The sequence below is a fragment of the Mus caroli genome, chromosome X, assembly GCF_900094665.2.
Source record: "Mus caroli chromosome X, CAROLI_EIJ_v1.1, whole genome shotgun sequence".
In the NCBI taxonomy this organism is placed as follows: domain Eukaryota; kingdom Metazoa; phylum Chordata; class Mammalia; order Rodentia; family Muridae; genus Mus; species Mus caroli.
This window is the reverse complement of record NC_034589.1, coordinates 10,737,710-10,757,602: the sequence shown is the minus strand read 5'-3', so window position 1 is coordinate 10,757,602 and position 19,893 is coordinate 10,737,710. Positions and strand designations below refer to the sequence as shown.

Sequence of the window (19,893 nt, the reverse complement as noted above, 5' to 3'; positions counted from 1 at the left end):
TTGCTAGTGTATGCAATGGTGTCAGCGTTTGGAAGCTGATTATGGGATGGATCCCTGGATATGGCAGTCTCTAGATGGTTCATCCTTTCTTCACAGCTCCAAACTTTGTCTCTGTAACTCCTTCCATGGGTGTTTTGTTCCCAATTCTAAGAAGGGGCACAGTGTCCACACTTTGAAATGACAACATTCTTATACACATTTGAGGATACCTAGAGTAATTGCTTGGGCCAAAGTGACATGTATCCTGTCATGCTTGTTTGTTGAGGAGGTGACTCACGGACAACATATTGTGCCATGGAATGATTCACTGTGATCTGGGTAGCAGAAAGAGATGTGCCAGGAAGCAAGTGGGTGGAGATGGAATTAAGGCAGGAAGAGGTGAGAAAAGAGAGCCCTGATAAAAATCCAGTGGGAGGCCCAAGGTGAGCTCACAGGAGGTGATACTGCAGGAGGGGCTATATTAGAGATGAGCCTGAGGTGAATCCATAGGGCTGGAGCCTGTGAGATGTGGAAGGAAGACTCGGGAGGAGAAAACAGACACTGTGGATTAAAGCAGGGAGAACATGAGAGGGATGGCATGGAGAGGCAACCTCCAAAGTCTGACTTGGAGTTAGGCATAAAGTAATATTGTGGGGAAGCAGGTACGAAGGCACAGAGTGGGCCATTCTAGGCTGACCAGCAAAGGAACTGGGAAGAACAGTAGCCATGTGAGGACCTGAAGCTTGGATCTTCGTGCCTTGAGGATCTTGGGCTATCTGAGCCTGGAAAGACACCTGGCTTTACTTGCTCTGGTTCCAAGAAACAATGCAGATCATTAGTTTAGTATCTTCTCTCTGGGACCAGCCTGAGTGGGATACAGAGGGCAGTAGAAAGCTTCTAGAAGCTTCACCACCAATTGGTCTGAATCTGTGTTCATTAGGGATTTCCTCTGGGACCTCAAATGTAGAGGTGTTCCCAGATAACCCCACTCTGCCCTAAGACACTGGGTAGCACAATTATCAGATTTCTTAGATGTCAATCCTCTCAGGGAGGCTGTGCTGTACTCTAAGGGGTGCTTCGAGTCACGGTGATATGGATCTTTAGGTGCACCATGAGAGCTGAGCTGCGGCTAAAAGCTTTCCCACAGTCACTGCATTTATAAGGCTTTTCACCCGTGTGAGTGCGCTGGTGCTCAGTGAGGGAGGAGCTTTGTGCGAAGGCCTTCCGGCAGTCCTTACATTGATAAGGCTTCTCTCCAGAGTGGACTTGCAGGTGCCGGACCAGAGCTGAACAGTCACTGAAGGCTTTCCCACACATATCACACCTGTAGGGCTTCTCCTCAGTGTGGATGTGTTGGTGCTGTGTCGGGTGGGTGCTCTGGCTGAAGACTTTGCCGCACATATCACACTCGTAGGGCCGCTCGCCTGTGTGTACTCGCTGATGCTGTGTGAGGTGGGTGCTGTGGCTGAAGATTTTACCACATTCCTCACATTTATAAGGCTTCTCCCCAGTATGAATCTTACAAGTTTTAGATCACATAGTGTCTCATTTCTGATTTTACATATAGTCTCTCTTGGTGAGCTCTTTTGAATTTTTACTTATTTAAAGCATTTTTAGATTGATTTTTTTGTGATTTTTATTTTTCTTTGAATTTCATCTATCTGTGGTATTTGATTTTTTGCACTCTACTGATTTTCTTTATACTGTTATTCATACCTTCTTTAGTATTTCATAACTTACCTCAGAGTTCCTTTTTTATAAAATTGAGCCTAAATATTTTTATTAAAATTTTTTGTGGTTCTAGAATTAAACCCAGGTCTTTGTATATACTCAGTTGTGTTATATTCTCTATCTTATCTCATCTCTAACCCACTCATCTTCTCTTTTCCTCTTTATCTTATTGCCCCACCCCAGCCTTTTCTTGTGGGCAGGATCTTACCATGTTGTCTAGGTTGGCTTGGAAAATCTGTGTTTAAGTAGGGAGCCTTAGACTCTTGAGTGGCTGGGACTACAAGTGTGTGCCATCATGCCCAGCTTCCTAAACATTTTAAATTTCAGCAGACCTGTGACACTGATCTCCCTTTTTCAAAGTGTCAAGCCTTCTTGGACATTATTGGTATTTTATCTTTCCTAACAGCTTCTCTAGAAATTGATATGTAAGATTTTGACACTTGAAGTTTCTTTTCTTGAGACAGGGTCTCACTGTGTTGTTCGGATTCCCAACGTTCTGTACCCCAAGTCCTGTCCCCCTTAGCACTGGGAATGCAGGTCCCAGACATTAGACCTGTCTTACATTTAGATGTTAGTTCTGAGTAAATAATCCCTAAAACATATGCATCGATTACTCTAAGCCCTCATTTAAAAATATGTAATTTGTTCTGAGAGATTAGGCTGTTGCTTTAGCCTTATAATTGTAAGTCCTATCTTTTTATGGATGGTGGACAGACTTCTGCATGCAATACTATTTCATGTCAGTGCTTTTGAAGTGTGTGAGGAAATAAAGATTACATATGCCATTCACACTCTGTTTTTAAGAAAATAGCATTTCTTTTTAAGAAGGAGGGCTGGAAAATTCCTCAGTGGGTAGAGGTGTTTGCTGCCAAGGCTGCAGAGCTGAGTTTAATCCGTAGGACCAGCATCAAGTAAGGAGAGAACTAGTTTTCCAAGTCATATTTTGACCCCTATGATGTGTACATGTACACACATGTACACACACACACACACACACACACACACTTTAAAAAAAGAAAATTTCAAGCATTTGTGTCCTCTAGGTTTAACTCGGAAATTATAAAACCTTGTATCATTATCTCCACTATTTTTTGTTCTTTTTAGAGACAGACTTTTACTTTATAGTTTCAGTATATAGTTTCAGCATGGAACTCTTTGTTGCTATGAACTGGCAGCAATCCTTTTGCCTTAGTCTCCCAAGTGCTATAATTATAGACATTAGTTACTAGGCTAGACTCATATTTATGTTTCTATACATTTTTATTTGTAACAGATTTCAAATTCCCTCTTCTGAATTCTTTGATAGATGGAGTTCATTTACCTTGATGAAATCGCTTGCTTTTGTACTTGTTTGATGTGGGCACATATTTAGAGATCAGAGGACAACTTTTGGGAGTGTGATATCTGCTTCCACTTTGTTTTTGAGGCAAGGACTCTTGTTTTTGTCACTGTATTACATACCTGCATCTTTGGCTGATTTTCCTGTCTCAGTTTTCTATTTGGTCATGAGTACTGCAATTACAGATCTAAAATGGCAGGGTACATTAGAATCAGAAGCTGGGGAAAGAGAAGCTAAACTCAGGGCCTAGAGAGGTTAAGGGTGAGAAGAGCCTTAACCTCTCCAGGCAATGAGCTTAGCTTCCTTTGGCTACTTCTCTATCTTCTATTCCTCTCTAGCTTTCCTCCTCTCTCTCTTTTGTCCTATGGCTTGATTTAGTCGCCATGCTTAGTGTACTACTTTCTTTTCCTGCTCTGCATTCTCTGGATGCCTCTGGCTGTACTTGCTCACTTATATACAGTAAAAACTTTCTCCTGAACCATACCTTGGAGCGGTCATATCCTCATTTTTATTCAGTGTTTTAACTGTCTCTGATTTTTACCATAACCACTTTAGAATCAATTTCATTCCCCATTCACATGTCAGCGCTAGATTATTTAGCTTCCTGGAGAAATAGCAGGTGGAGTATCCATGCTCTTAGAAGGCTTTCAGATTGGTCTTTTTGAGCTAAGTCAAGGCAAGCAATCAGTAAGACTAAGTCTCAGAATAATTTTATTCTATAGGTAAGGTAGCTTTGTGCTGTTTTTAATGAGAAAAATAAAGTTTTGTTCATCATGAAAAAGTATTTTGTGCTTCTAACACACACTTTGAATCCTATTTTGAGATTCCAAAGATGCACAAAGTTTACTTTTTTGAAGAACTGAAAGAAGGAATTATTATTTTAATATAATTTTGTTGTTGATGTTGTAACCAGACTGTGGTGAAAGTCAAATAATTTTCACTTACTATTACTGAGATTGTATATTTGTTTTCTTTAGCGGATATATAGAATGTCTTGGAGAAAACCAAATTTCTTCTTTAACAAAGGTTGTATAGGACATAGTTTTATTAATTTTAAGTTTGCTGATTTTTTCACAGTTTATAATTATGGTTCCAACAGGTGTTATCTTTTGATGCCTATTTGGAAGATGAAGTACCTGATAAAAGGCAAGAAATCTTTAGAATAAGATTCTACAAAATCTATTTCTACCTTGAAGATGACACCATTCAAGTAAATGAACCAGAAGTGATAAATAGTGGACTGCCTCAAGGTATCTATTTAAAACTGCAACATGATATTTTTTGCTTCCAACTCCTGCCTTTATATATTGTCTGTCTTTAGCTTTGTGAAAGATCCCATGCTAATACTTAGGCATCTCAGTTATAGGCAGCAATGAATGTAAACATGAGGTTAGCCTGTAGTTCACAATAGTGACATATATTTCTGCCACTTATAACTCAACATAGGCCATTTTCTGCCCTCCCCCCAGTAATATGCTATATTACTGTATCTAGTATAGTAACCTTTCCTGTGTCTATGATCATTATTTAAAGCTTTTGGTTTCTTTAGTGTCGCTATATCACTCCAGTACCATCATCCAGGACGCTATTGCTTCTTTCTTGGGAGAAAAGAAAGCTCTTCTCACTTATATATACTATCATATCATCTGCAAATAGTGATATTTTGATTTCTTCCTTTCCTTGATTTGTATCCACTTGATCTACTTTTGTTGTCTAATTGCTCTGGCTAGGACTTCGAGTACTATATTGAATAGGTAGGGAGGAAGTGGGCAGCCTTGTCTAGTCCCTGATTTTAGTGGGTTTGCTTCAAGTTTCTCTCCATTTAGTTTGATGTTGGCTACTGTTTTGCTGTATATTACTTTTATTATGATCAGATATGGGCCTTGAATTCCTAATCTTTCCAAGACTTTTATCATGAATGGGTGTTGGATTTTGTCAAATGCTTTCTCAGCATCTAATGAGATGATCATGTGGTTTTTGTCTTTGAGTTTTTTTACATAGTGGATTATGTTGATGGATTTCCGTATATTAAATCATCCCTGCATGCCTGGGATGAAGCCTACTTGATCATGATGATCATTTTGGTGTGTTCTTGCATTCGGTTAGTGAGAATTTTATTATTTTTGCATCGATATTCATAAGGAAAATTGGTCTGAAGTTTTCTTTCTTTTGTTGGATCTTTAGTGGTTTAGGTATCAGAGTAATTGTGGCTTCATAGAAAGAATTGGGTAGAGTACCTTCTATTTCTATTTTGTGGAATAGTTTGAGGAGAATGGGAAGTAGATTTTCTTTTAAGGTCTGATAGATTTCTGCACTAAATCCATATGATAGTTGTCGCGTCCGCTCTCAACCAGCAAGAACGACACGACCACCAGTCCTTCTAACAGCAGTTTATTCACTCTTCATCTTTCTTCTTGTTTATATCTCCCCTGAACCCTGGGCCTCTCACTCTTATATACTCAGTTCCCATCCACTCACAGCAGGCTATGTCACCTCACCAGGCACGCAGCTTCAGCTAATCAGGGCAGCAGGGGCATATCTCCACCAAAATGGATTCGCCAGTATCCCGGTACACCTGCACAGCTCTCATGATGGTTGTGGCTTATATTCAGGTGAGGAAGTCAGGTGCAAGTCATAAGACTTAGCTGCAGTCCCTGGCGCCTTCTTGGGACTGCTGCCACACCTGCTCCTCACAGATAGTATATATAAGTGACCCTAAAAATTCCACCAGAGAACTCCTAAACCTGGTAAACAGCTTCAGTGCAGTAGCTGGATATAAAATTAACTCAAACAAATCAGTGTCCTTTCTCTACAGAAAGGATAAACAGGCTGAGAAAAAATTAGGGAAACAACACCGTTCATAATAGGCACAAATAATATAAAATCCCTGGGTGTGACTCTAACTAAAGAAGTGAAAGATCTGTATGATAAGAACTTCAAGTCTCTGAAGAAAGAGATTGAAGAAGATCACAGAAGATGGAAAGATCTCCCATGCTCATGGATTGGCAGGATTAATGTAGTAAAAATGGCTATCTTGCCAAAAGCAATATACAGATTCAATGCAATCCCCACCAAAATTCCAACTCAATTCTTCACTGAGTTAGAAAAGGCAATTTGCAAATTCATCTGGAATAACAGAAAACTAGAATATCAAGAACTGTTCTCAACAATAAAAGAACCTTGGTGGAATCACCATTCCTGACCCCAAGCTCTACATACAGAGCAATTGTGATAAAAAAAAAAAAAAAAAACTGCATGGTATTGGTACAGCAACAGACAGGTAGATCAATGGAATAGAATTGAAGACCCAGAAATGAATCCACACACCTATGGTCACTTGATCTTTGACAAAGGTACTAAAAGCATTCAGTGGATAAAAGCTACAGCATTTTCAACAAATGATACTGGCACAACTGGCGGTAATCATGTAGAAGAATGTGAATTGATCCATTCTTATTTCCTTGTACATCGCTCAAGTCTAAGTGGATCAAGGAACTCCACATAAAACCAGAGACTCTGAAACTTATAAAGGAGAAAGTGGAGGAAAGCCTCGAAGATATGGGCACAGGGGAAAAGTTCCTGAACAGAACAGCAAGGGCTTGTGCTGTAAGATTGAGAATCAACAAATGGGACCTCATAAAATTGCAAAGCTTCTGTAAGGCAAAAGAAACTGTCAATAAGAGAGAAAGGCCACCAACAGATTGGGAAACAATCTTTACCAATCCTAAATCAGATAGGGGACTAATATCCAATATATAAAAGAACTCAAAAAACTAGACTCCAGAAAATCAAATGACCCCATTAAAAATGGGGTACAGAGATAAACAGAATTCTCAACTGAGGAATACCGAATGGCTGAGAAACACCTGAAAAAGATGTTCAACATCCTTAATCATCAGGGAAACGCAAATCAAAACAACCCTGAGATTTTCTCATACACCAGTTAAAATGGCTAAGATCAAAAATTCAGGTGACAGCAGATGCAGGCGAGGATGTGGAGAAAGAGGAACAGTCCTCCATTGCTGGTGGGATTGCAAGTTGCTACAACCACTCTGGAAATCAGTCTGGTGGTTCCTCAGAAAATTGGACATAGTACTACGGGAAGATCCATCAAGACCTCTCCTGGGCATATACCCAGAAGATGTTCCAACTGGTAATAAGGACATATGCTCCACTATGTTCATAGTAGCCTTATTTATAAAAGCCAGAAGCTGGAAAGAACCCAGATGTCCCTCAACAGAGGAATGTATACAGAAAATGTGGTACATTTACACAATGGAGTACTACTCAGCTATTAAAAGGAATGAATTTATGAAATGCTTAGGCAAATGGACGGATCTGGAGGATACCATCCCAAGTGAGGTAACCCAATCACAAAGGAACTCAAATGATATGCACTCACTGATAAGTGGATATTAGCTCAGAAACTTAGAATACCCAAGATACAATTTGCAAAACACATGAAACTCAAGAAGGAAGAAAGACCAAAGTGTGGATACTTTGATTTTTCTTAGTAGAATGGGGAACAAAATAACCATGGAAGGAGTTACAGAGACAGAAAGTTTGGATCTGAGATGGACGAAGGACCACCCAGAGCCTGTCCCACCCGGGGATATATCCTATAAACAGCCACCCAACCCAGACAGTGTTGCATATGCCAACAAGATTTTGCTGACAGGATCCTGATATAGCTGTCTCTTGTGAGGCTATGCCAGTGCCTGGCAAATACAGAAGTGGATGTCCACAGTCATCTATTGGATGGAGCACAGGGCCCCCAATGGAGAAGCTAGAGAAAATACTCAAGGGGCTCAAGGGTTCTGCAACCCTATAGGAGGAACAACAATGCCTACTAACTAGTACCCCCCAGAGCTTATGTCTCTAGCTGCATATGTAGCAGAGGATGGCCTAGTCAGTCATCAATGGGAGGAGAGGCCCTTGGTCTTGTGAAGATCATATGCCCGAGTACAGAGGAATGCCAGTGCCAGGAAACAGGAGTGGGTGGGATGGGGAGCAGAGCAGGGTGGGGGTTAGGGGACTTCCGGGATAGCACTTGAAATGTAAATGAAGAAAGTATCTAATAAAAATTAATAAAAAATGAAAGTTCTCCCCCTGTAAATTTCAGGGTGACAGTGTTTCTTCTTTCATGATTTTGCGGCTGCCACATGTGTCATCCTGTTTCTCCTCACCTACTGCTAACACTGTGGAAATTATCATGACCTTGATGGTTGTTTAACTGTTGACAGTTAGCTTTAGCATTGCTATGACTAATTTCTTATGGAAACAACTTAACGGAGGCACTACCTGTTTGGTCATTCTTTCCGCTCAGTGCTTGTATGTGTATGTTTATGTGGGTGGGCAAGGAGCTTAGTAGGGTAGCTGACATTGTGATGATCAGCAAGCTGACTAGAACAGAAGCAGGAACCAGTGCAAGATACAACCACCAATGATATGCTAATGGCCTAATCCCTCCACTCGGAGCCTACTGGCTAAAGTTCTACTTGTTCCAAAGAGATCCCTTCGTGTTTTGAATCCATTAATGGATTAATTCCTTTGTTAAAGTCTAAGTTATACTGTTTATTAGGTCAAGACCATCACAGATGTAACCATGATATGTATTTCTAGTTTCCTGGTGTTTCTGAGTCCAATGAAATCATCAAGATTAACTGCCATAGTATCTCAACAGAGCCCTGTTCTTTCACTGTAAATGCCTGTAGTCTTTATCAGTGTTCCACTTCTGCTATAAAGGAGAGTTTACCTTGTGGCCACAGGGAAGCTGATCCTAGAGATAAAAGGAAATGACATTTCGTTTTGTGCTGTGGTTCTTCCTCTGAAATGAGACTGGATTCTAGATGCTGTCAAGGGATATCAATCCTGATGATGGCAGGACTGACAATTTGTCATGTGTTAGAGAGCAGTACAAAAGATGTTTGAAATAGGGAGACTCAAATATCTTTGATGGGTAAGTGAGTGCCTTATTTAGATACTCTTTGCACTAACAGCACAGTAGGAATATAGGAGTGTTGAGTGTTTGTTTGGTCTTAGTGCTGTTTCTTATTCTTCGAGGAGCCATGATGTTTTACTGTGTGTGTGTGTGTGTGTGCGCGCACAAGTGTGTTCTCTTTTGAAGTATTGGTACCTGTAATATTTTAGACTTTGAAACTTCTCTGTCTGACTACAATATGTACCACTTTTTACTTTCCCCATTTCCTCATATTTAACCTACTGTCCTGTTTTTTTGATTCTCAGCAAAACATATGTCTATGTCTTTTTGTTCTCTTTGTTGTTATTCAAACCTATGCTACTTTTGTTGCTTGATTATAGGAATGGGACAGCTGCCTACTATGAACACTCTGTCTGCAATTTCCTTTCCACTCATTATCTGTTCTTTATTTGGCACTTATATAAGTACCTCAAAGTAGTGTTAGCCTCCAAGAAGCATGTAGATAGACTCTCCCATAGACCACCAAAGAAAAGGCTCATGGGACAAATTAAAATTAATGAATCACATAATACAATAAAATAATTTAAAATGCTTGGCAAGGACTAGCTGGGTATATAGTTTAGTTTTAAAGCCCTTCCCCAGCACATTAAAGGTGCTGAGTTCCATTTCCCATACTACAAAATGAAGCCAACTAACTAAACAGTCAGACAATTCAAAAATACAGTGAGGAGCAGGAAGAAAAAAACTTTGGACCAAGTTTAAATGGAAGAAAAGTACATGGTACCTGATTCCTAAGGTAGATATTAGTGCGCACACACACACACACACACCTCTATAAACCTTGATAGCAAGTAGTGTGGTTTAGAGACCAATATTGAAGGTTAAACAAGAAGAATCAAGGCAGAAGAAACTTTGGGCCAAAGGTACACACTTACTCAAATGGATCAGTATGGGGATGAGTATGCTTGGCCACAGCTGTAGCTCACCAGTAGCACTGCTGAATAGGTTTTTGTTTGTGTTTCTTGGGCAGAGTGCAGTTGAGGCCAGAATGGATGTCACCAATGAATGAGTGGCTGAATTAAGATCTCATGAATATTGAGGACTTATGAATATTTAGTGACTTGTATATTTAGTGTACATGAATATTTAGAGCCCAGGTGCCTCATATATATTTAATATTGCCTGAAAGTTAGTTACCTTTTAGTCCTTCCATCCTTCTTTTTTATATTTAACACATATATTCTGTATTTCCTACTTTCTTATTGTTATGTTTCATACTTTCTGTGCATGTTGAATAAATTTTTAATTAATTAGGTCTAACACCTCCATAATGATTTATCATGATGAATTTAAAGAGGAAATTGAGGTGTGTTCAGGATCTTCTGATAGCTTCCTAATAGTGTAGTTATATTCTATTTGGTATGTGGAATGATGAATTTAGAGCCAGGTAGAACTGCCAAGATTTGTTGAATACCTATCTTCATAAAGCCCAAGAATGGATGATAGAATAAGATGAGGTTTGTTGCTGTAGTTTATTGAGGGGCATGACATCTTTAAAGCAGTATTGAGACATCTGGATAACGATACTTACCAGGCAGTTATAACCTTGTAGGGAAAAGTAAAATCAAGACCTGGAGTGGGAATCTGGCACCAGATTATAATCAGAACCAGCCCATTTCCTTTTTCTGAGTGTAAGTGGCTCTATTATGATGCAGCTCAGATCTTATGCTATCTTTTTCTCTGGCCAGTATCAACAATTATGTGCTAAATCCTTTAAGAAATATAAATATACCTTCACATTACAAATAAAAAGTTTTAGTGGACATTAAGTCTAAAAATGTGACATTATTTCATGAAGATGACAAGAAGTTTTAGACTCTTAGGGATTTTTTTTCCAAATGTAAGAAAGTTTTTAAAAATCAGTAAGGCCAGGCATAATGGCTCACACCTTTAATCCTAGCACTTAGGAGACAGATGCAGGAAGATCTCTGTGAGTTTCAGGCCACCATGGTATACATAGTCAGCTTCAGGGTAACCAGTACTCTGTAGAGATACCTTGTCTCAAATAAACAAACATATTGGCTGGTCTTGTATATCAACTTGAGACAAACTAGAGTTATTAAAGAGGAAGCAAGCCAGAAAGCAGCACCCCTTTGTGACCTTTGCATCAGATCCTGCCTTCAGTTTCCTCCCCTTGTGAGTTCCTATCCTGACTCCCTTTGGTGATGAACAGCAACTTGGACGTGTAAGCTGAATAAACCCTTTCCTCCCCAACTTTCTTTTTAGTCATGTTTTTTTTTTTTTTTTATTGCAGCAAGACAATCCCTAAGACAAAAAACACAAAATCAACAATAACAACAACAAAATCAACAAGTACATATTAGAAATGTTTAAAGTATTGAACTTATGGAGAAAATTACAACTTTTCATTTTGTGACCATGTGTTACTTTAGTATTTTCAGTTAAGCATGTGGACAGTATTGCTTTACAAAAAACTATATTCTAAAGATCTACTTTTATCATATATGTGAGTGTTTGCCTGCATAGATATTTGTGTACTAAATGCATGTCTGATGCCTGTGTAGGCCTAAAGAATGTGTTGGATCCCATGGAACTGGAATTTCAGGCAGTTTTTGAGCTTCCATGTGGGATCTGGGAAGTGAATTTATGTCCTCTGAAACAACATGGAGCTATTAACCACTGAGCTGTCTCTGTGGTTCCTAAAATATTCTTTCTTCTAGGCTTTTCCTTACATATTTTGCTCTCATGTTCCCCAACCAAACTTTGTTTACCTTTCAATTAGCTTTCCTACTATGACACCCAGATCACCCAAATGGGGAGCTAGAAGTCACAAGATACCCCAAATCTGTATTATTTGATTGAATTGTTTATATTTTTATCATTACTTGAGCATGTGTGTAGGCATGTTTAGATTTGGATGGAGGTCACAGATCAACATCAGGTATCTTCTTTCAGTGCTCTCCTTGTTGTTGTTGCTGTTGTTGTTGTTGTTTAATCTTATTTGAATCAGTTTATTAATGATGTATCTGTGAGTGGCCTGGAAGTTGATGTATAGACGGCTGGTCTTGAACTCATGGAGATACCCCTGCCTCTGCCTCCTGAGTCCTTGGATAACAGATGTATGATACCATATCTGGATATCTTACTTTTTGACCCAGAGTCACTCATTGAATTGGGATCTCCCTGATTCATCTAGGTTAGCTGGCCAGCAACCCCCAGAGATTTTTCTGTCATTGCTATACTGCTCTGGGATCTAGACATGTGCTACCATGACCAGTTTTCTTTATTTTGTTTTTAATGTTGTTGCTAGGGATTGAAACTTGGATCCTCATGCCTGCGTGACAAGACTTTTACCATCTGAACCATCTCCCCACCCTATTCTTATTAGTTTTAGATAAAAACTTATTTCTATTCTTGAAGTGTAGTCGTCCTTGTCTGTATGTTTTCAGTTCATGAAACTATCTAAGAACTGTCAAATCCAACCTCTACAAAGATTTTAGACAGGTACATTTTTCTTAATTTCTTAATTTCAAAGCTCACAAAACAGATTCTCATGGCAAGTCATAATGATTCACTTTAAAGTTATTTTTATGTGAGAAGGAAGGAATCTTGTTCACAAAGATTTGAGGGAAAGAACTCTGCGAAAGAGACTATTTTAATGTCTCTGAAAAAAATCAGATTTTCTGATTGACTTATTGTGATTTTTTTTTTATGAAACTGCATCTCAGAGGTTGTAGACAGAGCACACAGTAATCACACTGTGTAAGACACTGAGTTAGTCAACAGAGTAGAGAAACCTGGAGGGCTGTAACGAATCCTGTCCAAAGCAAGCATGAATAAACACTCTGTCATCAGGTTCTGTTTGCAGACACTCATGTCTCTTGAAGTATTTAATATGATTGTCATTCAGGAAGGTCTACTTAGGCAGTGAATTATTTGAAAATTTATTTAAATGTTTTCTTCGGGCTTTCTTAAGCAATAACAGAAAAGAAAGTGGATTTAATGAACTAATGATTTAGACCCGGGTAGAATGGAGCAGGTAGTCTTTGTGTCTTGAGTTGCCTGCTCCTGCCTCTCATGCACCTGTGGGTCCTGGGGAAGAGGTGTGGGGTCAAGTTTAGGTGTTGTGCACTGATTGTGTTCTTGTTGCTCTATATGGTTTTGACATTTTCCCAGTTTACTGAGAAGCCAGATACAATTATTCCATGTGGACCTTACAGGTCAGTAACCAGTACAACAGGATAAATTACAATTCCACAAAACAGACCATTTTAGTTATCTTTACTATGTATTTTTTTTTCTTTCACGGAGTACAGGGAGGTTGGGATAAGATAGAAATGAAAACATGTATCCATTAGGATTGTATAAAAATAGGTATTCAGCTTGTGTCAGCTTCTATTCAGAACAGTGTATTTTAATATCTACTAGTTCTTATTGGCAAAGATGTGTGTGTGTGTGTGTGTGTGTGTGTGTGTGTGTGTGTGTGTGTGTGTGATATAAGTCAAATAGGCCATTGTCACAGTTTAAGGCTTGCTTGAATTTCTTGTCGAGGCATACACACACACACACACACAAACAAACACACACACACACACACATACGCACACATATACACACACAAACAATTTTATATCAGGAGGCCAGGAATGTCAGGTAAACCCAGAAACTTAACCACCCTACTCATCTAACAGCCTAATTATCAGTCTAGCCACTATCCTATCCTGTCCAAACTAATTGGTGTTAAAGAAAGAGATATGATTAGAAGTATGACATAGTTTCTGGTATGGTCTAGACCAATCAGTCTTAGGTAAGAAGTCATTAGTTTTCATACTGCTGACCTGAAGAACTGGCCTTTACGTGGTTGTTAGTAGATACTTTGTTAAGAACCTATAATATTAGTTTCTTTTGGTTCCTCAACTGGGTACTATTTCTTATACTTCTTAAAAATGGTAATTTACATGAACAAAACAAATGTATTTTCTAACTAAAATTCCTCATTTGTATGCCATGCATTTGTGTCAGGCATATTCTATGTCTATGTATTTTATTACATAAAGCAGAGAGGGCCAGCAGTAGGGTTGCCAGATAAAAGGTGAGCTGAGCAGTTAAGTTTGAATTTCAGGTTAGGAATGAAGTTTTTTGTATACCCATTATCCTAAGTACTGTATGTGATACACTTGCAGTAAAATGTTCTTTGTTATTTTTCTGTAATTTAGATTTAATTGGTTATTCTTTATTTCATTATGCTAAATCTGATACTTAGGAGATAAACATTGGGCAGGAGTTATAAATGAATGGAACAAAATAGAATTTAAAAGCCACAAGGGCTGAGGGGGTGGCACAGTCAGTAAAGTTCTTGCCATACAAGCACAAAGACCTAAGTAAGGATTCCTCATCCGTCATGTAATAACGCAGACATGGAGGTACACATCTGTTATCCCAGCACTGGGAAGGCAGAGATAAGATCACAGGACCTTTCTTCCAGCTATTCTTGCCTACTGAATGAGTCTCAGGTTGAATAAGAGATACTATCTTTTTAAAAAGGCAGACAGCAATAGATGTTGACCTCTGGCCTACACATACAGACACAGACACACAGAGAGACAAACAGAGACACACATATATTAGCATGTACACATAGACATATCTGTATGTATACAGCACACAAAAATTTTTTAAAAAGAATTTAAGAGCAGAGGTGAATAAAGATGTATTTATACTATTCAATAAAATAGAGTGGAAACAATGAGAGATGAAGGAAAGAAAGAAAGGAGAAAGGGAAATGGGAAGTGGGGTATAATGCTTGTTATATAATGCAGATATCGTCAGTGGTACCAGATACTTGAGGGATTAGAAGTAGGAAAGCCACTTAGGAATTTAGAATCTGAGAGGTGCCTAAAAAGTTTTCCCAGTTAAAGGCAGAAGAGAAACAAAGGACAGCCTAAAGGGATAACATGAAAGAAAATTGTGGGGAAGTCGTGGGCCAAGAGGTTGGCAGGTATTCATAGAATGTGTAATGAAACTAGGCACAGTGATAGTAATGCAAGAGGATGTTACATAATATACCAGGATATATTTTTGTACTGATAGAATTGTTAATGGGGTCTTGTAGTATGCTTATTATTTTTCATTCTGTTCAAAGATGGAGGATGTTTAATATTTTATTTATTTTTTGCTAGGTATGTGTCAGATTAATGGTATATGAAAAAGTTATTTTTGTAAAACTCATACTGCAAAGATGATGTTTTAGAAAAATAATGGTAAAACTGGGGTAGTCATATTAGTGGATGAACAAAGTGAGTACAAGAGAAGAAAATGGTGCTCTGCCATAACTGATCACTCATTATAAATTCAGTAGATACAGTGACAAGGGCTATTCTGTTTTCATATTCATTCACATAAATATTATCTTGTCCACCTTAGGTATGCAATGCCACTGAAATAAAGTAGATATCCTTACAATAGTGGTTGAGCTAAATGTTGGAATTTTAATTCTGAAAGGTGAATTCTATAAAGCTGAACTTAGATGTGAGCAAAATCTAAGGCAAGACTGAATGAATGACATGGAAACATATTAAGCATAGAGAGTTAAAGCAGGACTGTGTCGGGGGGTGGTAGAGAGATGAGGACAAACTAGAGGGCAAACACTGGATGCTTGGATGTGTGTTCCAGTTAGCTTTATGAGACAGCTGAGAAGATAAACATCTGAAAAGTTAAAGAACTGCCATGGTGTGGTGCTTTCCTTTGTATTTGTCTACCTTAATGACTACAACTGCTTTTCAGTGTGTGCCAAAGATATGGCACCCTGCCAATTTCTTTGGTATTCTATAGACAACACTTGATAGAGTCCTTGCCATTTATCATGGAACACTATAAACACACAAATTCCATAAATATATGGTATAATCCCTAGAGTACACAATTGAGAGGTCACAGAAATATATAACTTTCATGTGAAACCATACAGAAACCATACATATTTCAAATGCTCCACTCTGGGTTTCTGATTCACCTTGTGATGTTAGTGTTTGTGTTTGTTTGTTTGTTTGTTTTGGTTTTTGGTTTTGTTTTAGTTTTGGTTGTTCGTAATTTTTGTTGTTGTTGTTGTTGGTTAATAGACCCATTTTCTATTTCTGGCTCATAGATAGTCAAGATTGTTTTCTGTTACTACTTTCCTGGTATTTTAAAAAGCATATAATGGGCGCTGACATAAGGAAGCTATAAGGAGGTATGAGATGTAGACTATGGAAGGTGAAAATGCTGGGTGATACACAGAACAGGTGGCTGTCTCTGGAAATTAGTCCTTAGAAGGGGGACAGGATGTTTTGAGAGAGCAGCATGACCATCATTTTCTCTTTTCCTTGTAGCTGTCATCTCATTAGCCAATTTCTATTCAATTTTGCCCATAGATATTCTTTTCCTTCACTTAGGTACTTTCTGGATGATATACAGTGAGATATAACTCATTAAAAACTGTGGAAAATGATGTTTTGTTAGTCTGAAATCTAAAGTTCAAAATGTTTTTCTTTCATTTCTTAGATTATAATATTGGTCTAGAGTCTTAAGCATTCTTAACTTTAGTTTCTCATCTATGAAGTAAACATTGATCTTTCATATGCTCTCTGTATCTAGTATTATTGAAGACTAGATGTATCAACAAAAGTCTATTCCAGGTCTACAGTGGCAATGGTGGTTACTACTATTTAAATGCAGTCGTCTACTCCTACATAGTCTTGAAAGTGATAGTATTCCTACTTAGAGCCCTACTTAACAAAGCTATAGCTTATTTGCATTCTTAAAATTAAGTACAGATGTTAAGTATGTGTATTACTTTTTTATTGCTGAGATAAAACACCATGCCCAAAGCAGCTTACAGAATAAAGGTTTATTTGAACTTATGGGTCCAGAGGGTGAGAGTCCATGATGGTGGACTTAAGGTATGAGAGCAAAAATGAAGGTAAGGGCTTATTTATTGAACAGCAAGCACAAAGCAGAACTAACTAAAGGCCTGCCACCAGTGACATACTTCTCCCAACAAGGTTACACTTCCTATAGCTCCCAAATAGTGTAATCAATTGGGGACCAGGTATTCAATTGCCCAAGATTATTGGGGATCAAATCATCACACTATGGTTGCACTTTTTTGGCACTTGTATATATAGTGTGCATGTATATGTACGTGCATGTAAAGGGTCAAAGTCAATGCCAGAGTATCTTCCTTGTTCTCTCTCTATTTATTGAAGCAGGTTCTCTCATTGAACCTGCAGCTCACAGATTCATTCTAATATGGACAGCTGGAAGCTTGCCCTGGTTATCTCTGTCTCTGTTTCCTGAGTAGTAGGGCTACAGGCAGCTGCCACTCCAGCCAGGCATTTCTGAGGGTTCTGGGGATCCAGACAAGTGCTTTATCCATGGAGCTACTTCCCTAGTTCCATAGATGAAAGTTTTGAAGAAGCTCCAGATTGTTGAGTATTTAATAACCTGCCACAATCCAACTATTTTTAAAGAGATGTATAATAGTTCCTGGAAATATCTGAAATGCCCATCCTTTTATAGATTTTTAAGTATGCAATTTGCTCTAAATGTCTAATTTTGAATGATTAAATAATTTGCATTTTGTTTTCAATGACATGAATTAAAAACTAGTTGAAATGTAATTCTTTACAGTAAAATTATATCATCTTTTATGTAGTATGTTTAAAAATAGTCTATGCCAGTTCTAATTTTATAGTTGTATCATTTTAATCTAATGTACCAAGTAATTAAAATTCTCTATAAAGAAAAGAAGATGAAAATGATTTTGCTTAAGTTTCCTCAACAAACTGAAAAGATAAGTAGAATAATGGAACAGTGCCCAACACAGTTCCTGGCACATTAATATTATTCATTAACTGTTGTTATAATGAACAATAATGAATAAGCCTTAAGTATTTTTACACTTTGCAAAAAGGCACTATTCTCAATACTATATACAACACTAAGAGCATAAGTTAACATCTTTATATTAAAATGTTTCCATACTGAAGTCACACAATCCACATGTTACTGGATTATTAGCAATGTGAGGTCCTTTGGTTCTTTTCCCCTTTACTCTGAGGGTAGGTTGCAGGCCCAAGTCAGTAATACATATTGAGAGATAACTCTGCATGTTTAGCTTCCATTTCTGTATATCTTGATATATAGACAGCACTTTTCTCAAAGCTCACTCCTCAAAGCTCTTTATATACACAGACAGCTTTAGAAAGACAAAAATGCCCTTGTTTTCTAGTGCAGGTTGGCTTATAGCCTTGGAAGATAGAGGAAGTCCTTTCCTGAATCAGAAAGGGCAGACATGTTTATTGTTCAGTCTAGTAAGACTCCTAGCTGCCCGCAGAAGGTCAAGATTCCCTAAAATCAGGGTTCTTCTCTTGTTGTACCACTTACATTTGTAGGTGTTGTCTTATCCCTTTTGCTGCTGTTTACTACTATTAAATAGTGAATTATCCTTTTTTTTCTCTATTAAGACAGTTAGCACCATAGGATTGTATATGGAAGATGTGATGAAATCAAGAACCTATGAAGTCTCTATAAATCTGCATTTGGTGGTGGTTGGGTGGATATAAGCAGAGCTACTGGACAAAGAAGGAAGACTACATTTCTAGATGAACAAGGATTCTTATAAAGTTTCCAAGCATCCTAAAATCATTCATGCTTATTGAAGCTGTAAATCATAGTGCTGCTACATAGAAACTAAATCTTTTTAGTTTATTTATTTAATTTTTAGCCTCTTGTACCTTTTATGAGCACTTTACTTTGGGGCCTTAATGCCTTGTTTATTGAATGTATTAAGTTCCCTATAGTAACTGAAAGCAAGCCTATTTTTTCTGTAGGACAGATAAGTACATGACAGAGTGGCATTTTTGCTTACCATGCTAATACTACCCCTCTTTTATATCCATCACTGTCCTCTAGTCTTTATGGCTTATAAAAATACTTCCCTATCAACACTTAGGAAATTCAAATTTCTTATCAGTCTGGTCAGAGAACTCTGGACCTAAAAAGTCTTTTTCACTTTTACTTGAGTTTGAATGTATAATGTTGCTTCTTAGAAACAGCCCCTTGCTTTCTATCCTGCTACAGGGAAGCATTCAGCATTGTTACTTAGATATACCATAACTTCCTGCTAGCCAAATAACTGAAAACTGCATTTTATTTATTCCCCAGGCACTTCTATCAGGCGTCAACGTATTCCTTTCCCCCCTCCCAATGATGATCAGTTCTATACTGTGTATGACTTCAATATCAACGTAAGTGTTGTCTTCTATGGGCGCACGTTCAAGATTTATGATTGCGATCCATTTACAAAAAACTTTTTGAAGAAAATAGGAATCAAATTGAATCCTCCAGAACAACGTCCAATCGATCCCTACATGAAGATGCGGAGAGAGGTAAGAACAGACACATATGTGACTTCTTATCTCCAGAGAAAACTATGGTTATGAGAGCTGTCTTCTTGTTCTTTGGATAGAAAGGAAACCCAAATGGTGGCCACAGAACAGGAACAATCTTCTCATTCCCTTTCTTGCTGCCTCCCTTCACCCTTAATCTCCAGTACTTTTTGGGATCCTCCCTTCCAGCTGTAGCATATTTAGTGAACTGTGTAGGAAGGATAATGTCTAGGAGCCCATAATTAGTTTTGTGGTTACCAATAGAATGTGAGTTGAGCCCACATTTCCTCTGCCTGTATTTTCTGGGTTTAGTTGCCTATTTCTGGTTGGGAAAAAATGTCTTCTGTACAACTGATTCGATAAACCAAACTTTGAACATGCCCTTTCTTCATTCTTGGAACTTTGTGAACATGTATGCTGGAATATTCTAGAAGAGTGAATTAACTATGGTTTGT

General features: G+C 38.1%; 1 protein-coding gene across 1 annotated transcript in view; it reads left to right on the top strand.

The window, feature by feature from the left end:
- Nucleotides 1-19,893, top strand: part of Efhc2 (EF-hand domain containing 2) — a 183,214-nt gene that overhangs the window by 64,427 nt on the left and 98,894 nt on the right. Inside the window, exons 3-4 of the mRNA XM_021153766.2 lie at nucleotides 4,149-4,299; nucleotides 19,215-19,438. Coding sequence (XP_021009425.1) covers nucleotides 4,149-4,299; nucleotides 19,215-19,438 — 375 coding nt within the window. The remainder of the gene's footprint in view (nucleotides 1-4,148; nucleotides 4,300-19,214; nucleotides 19,439-19,893) is intronic.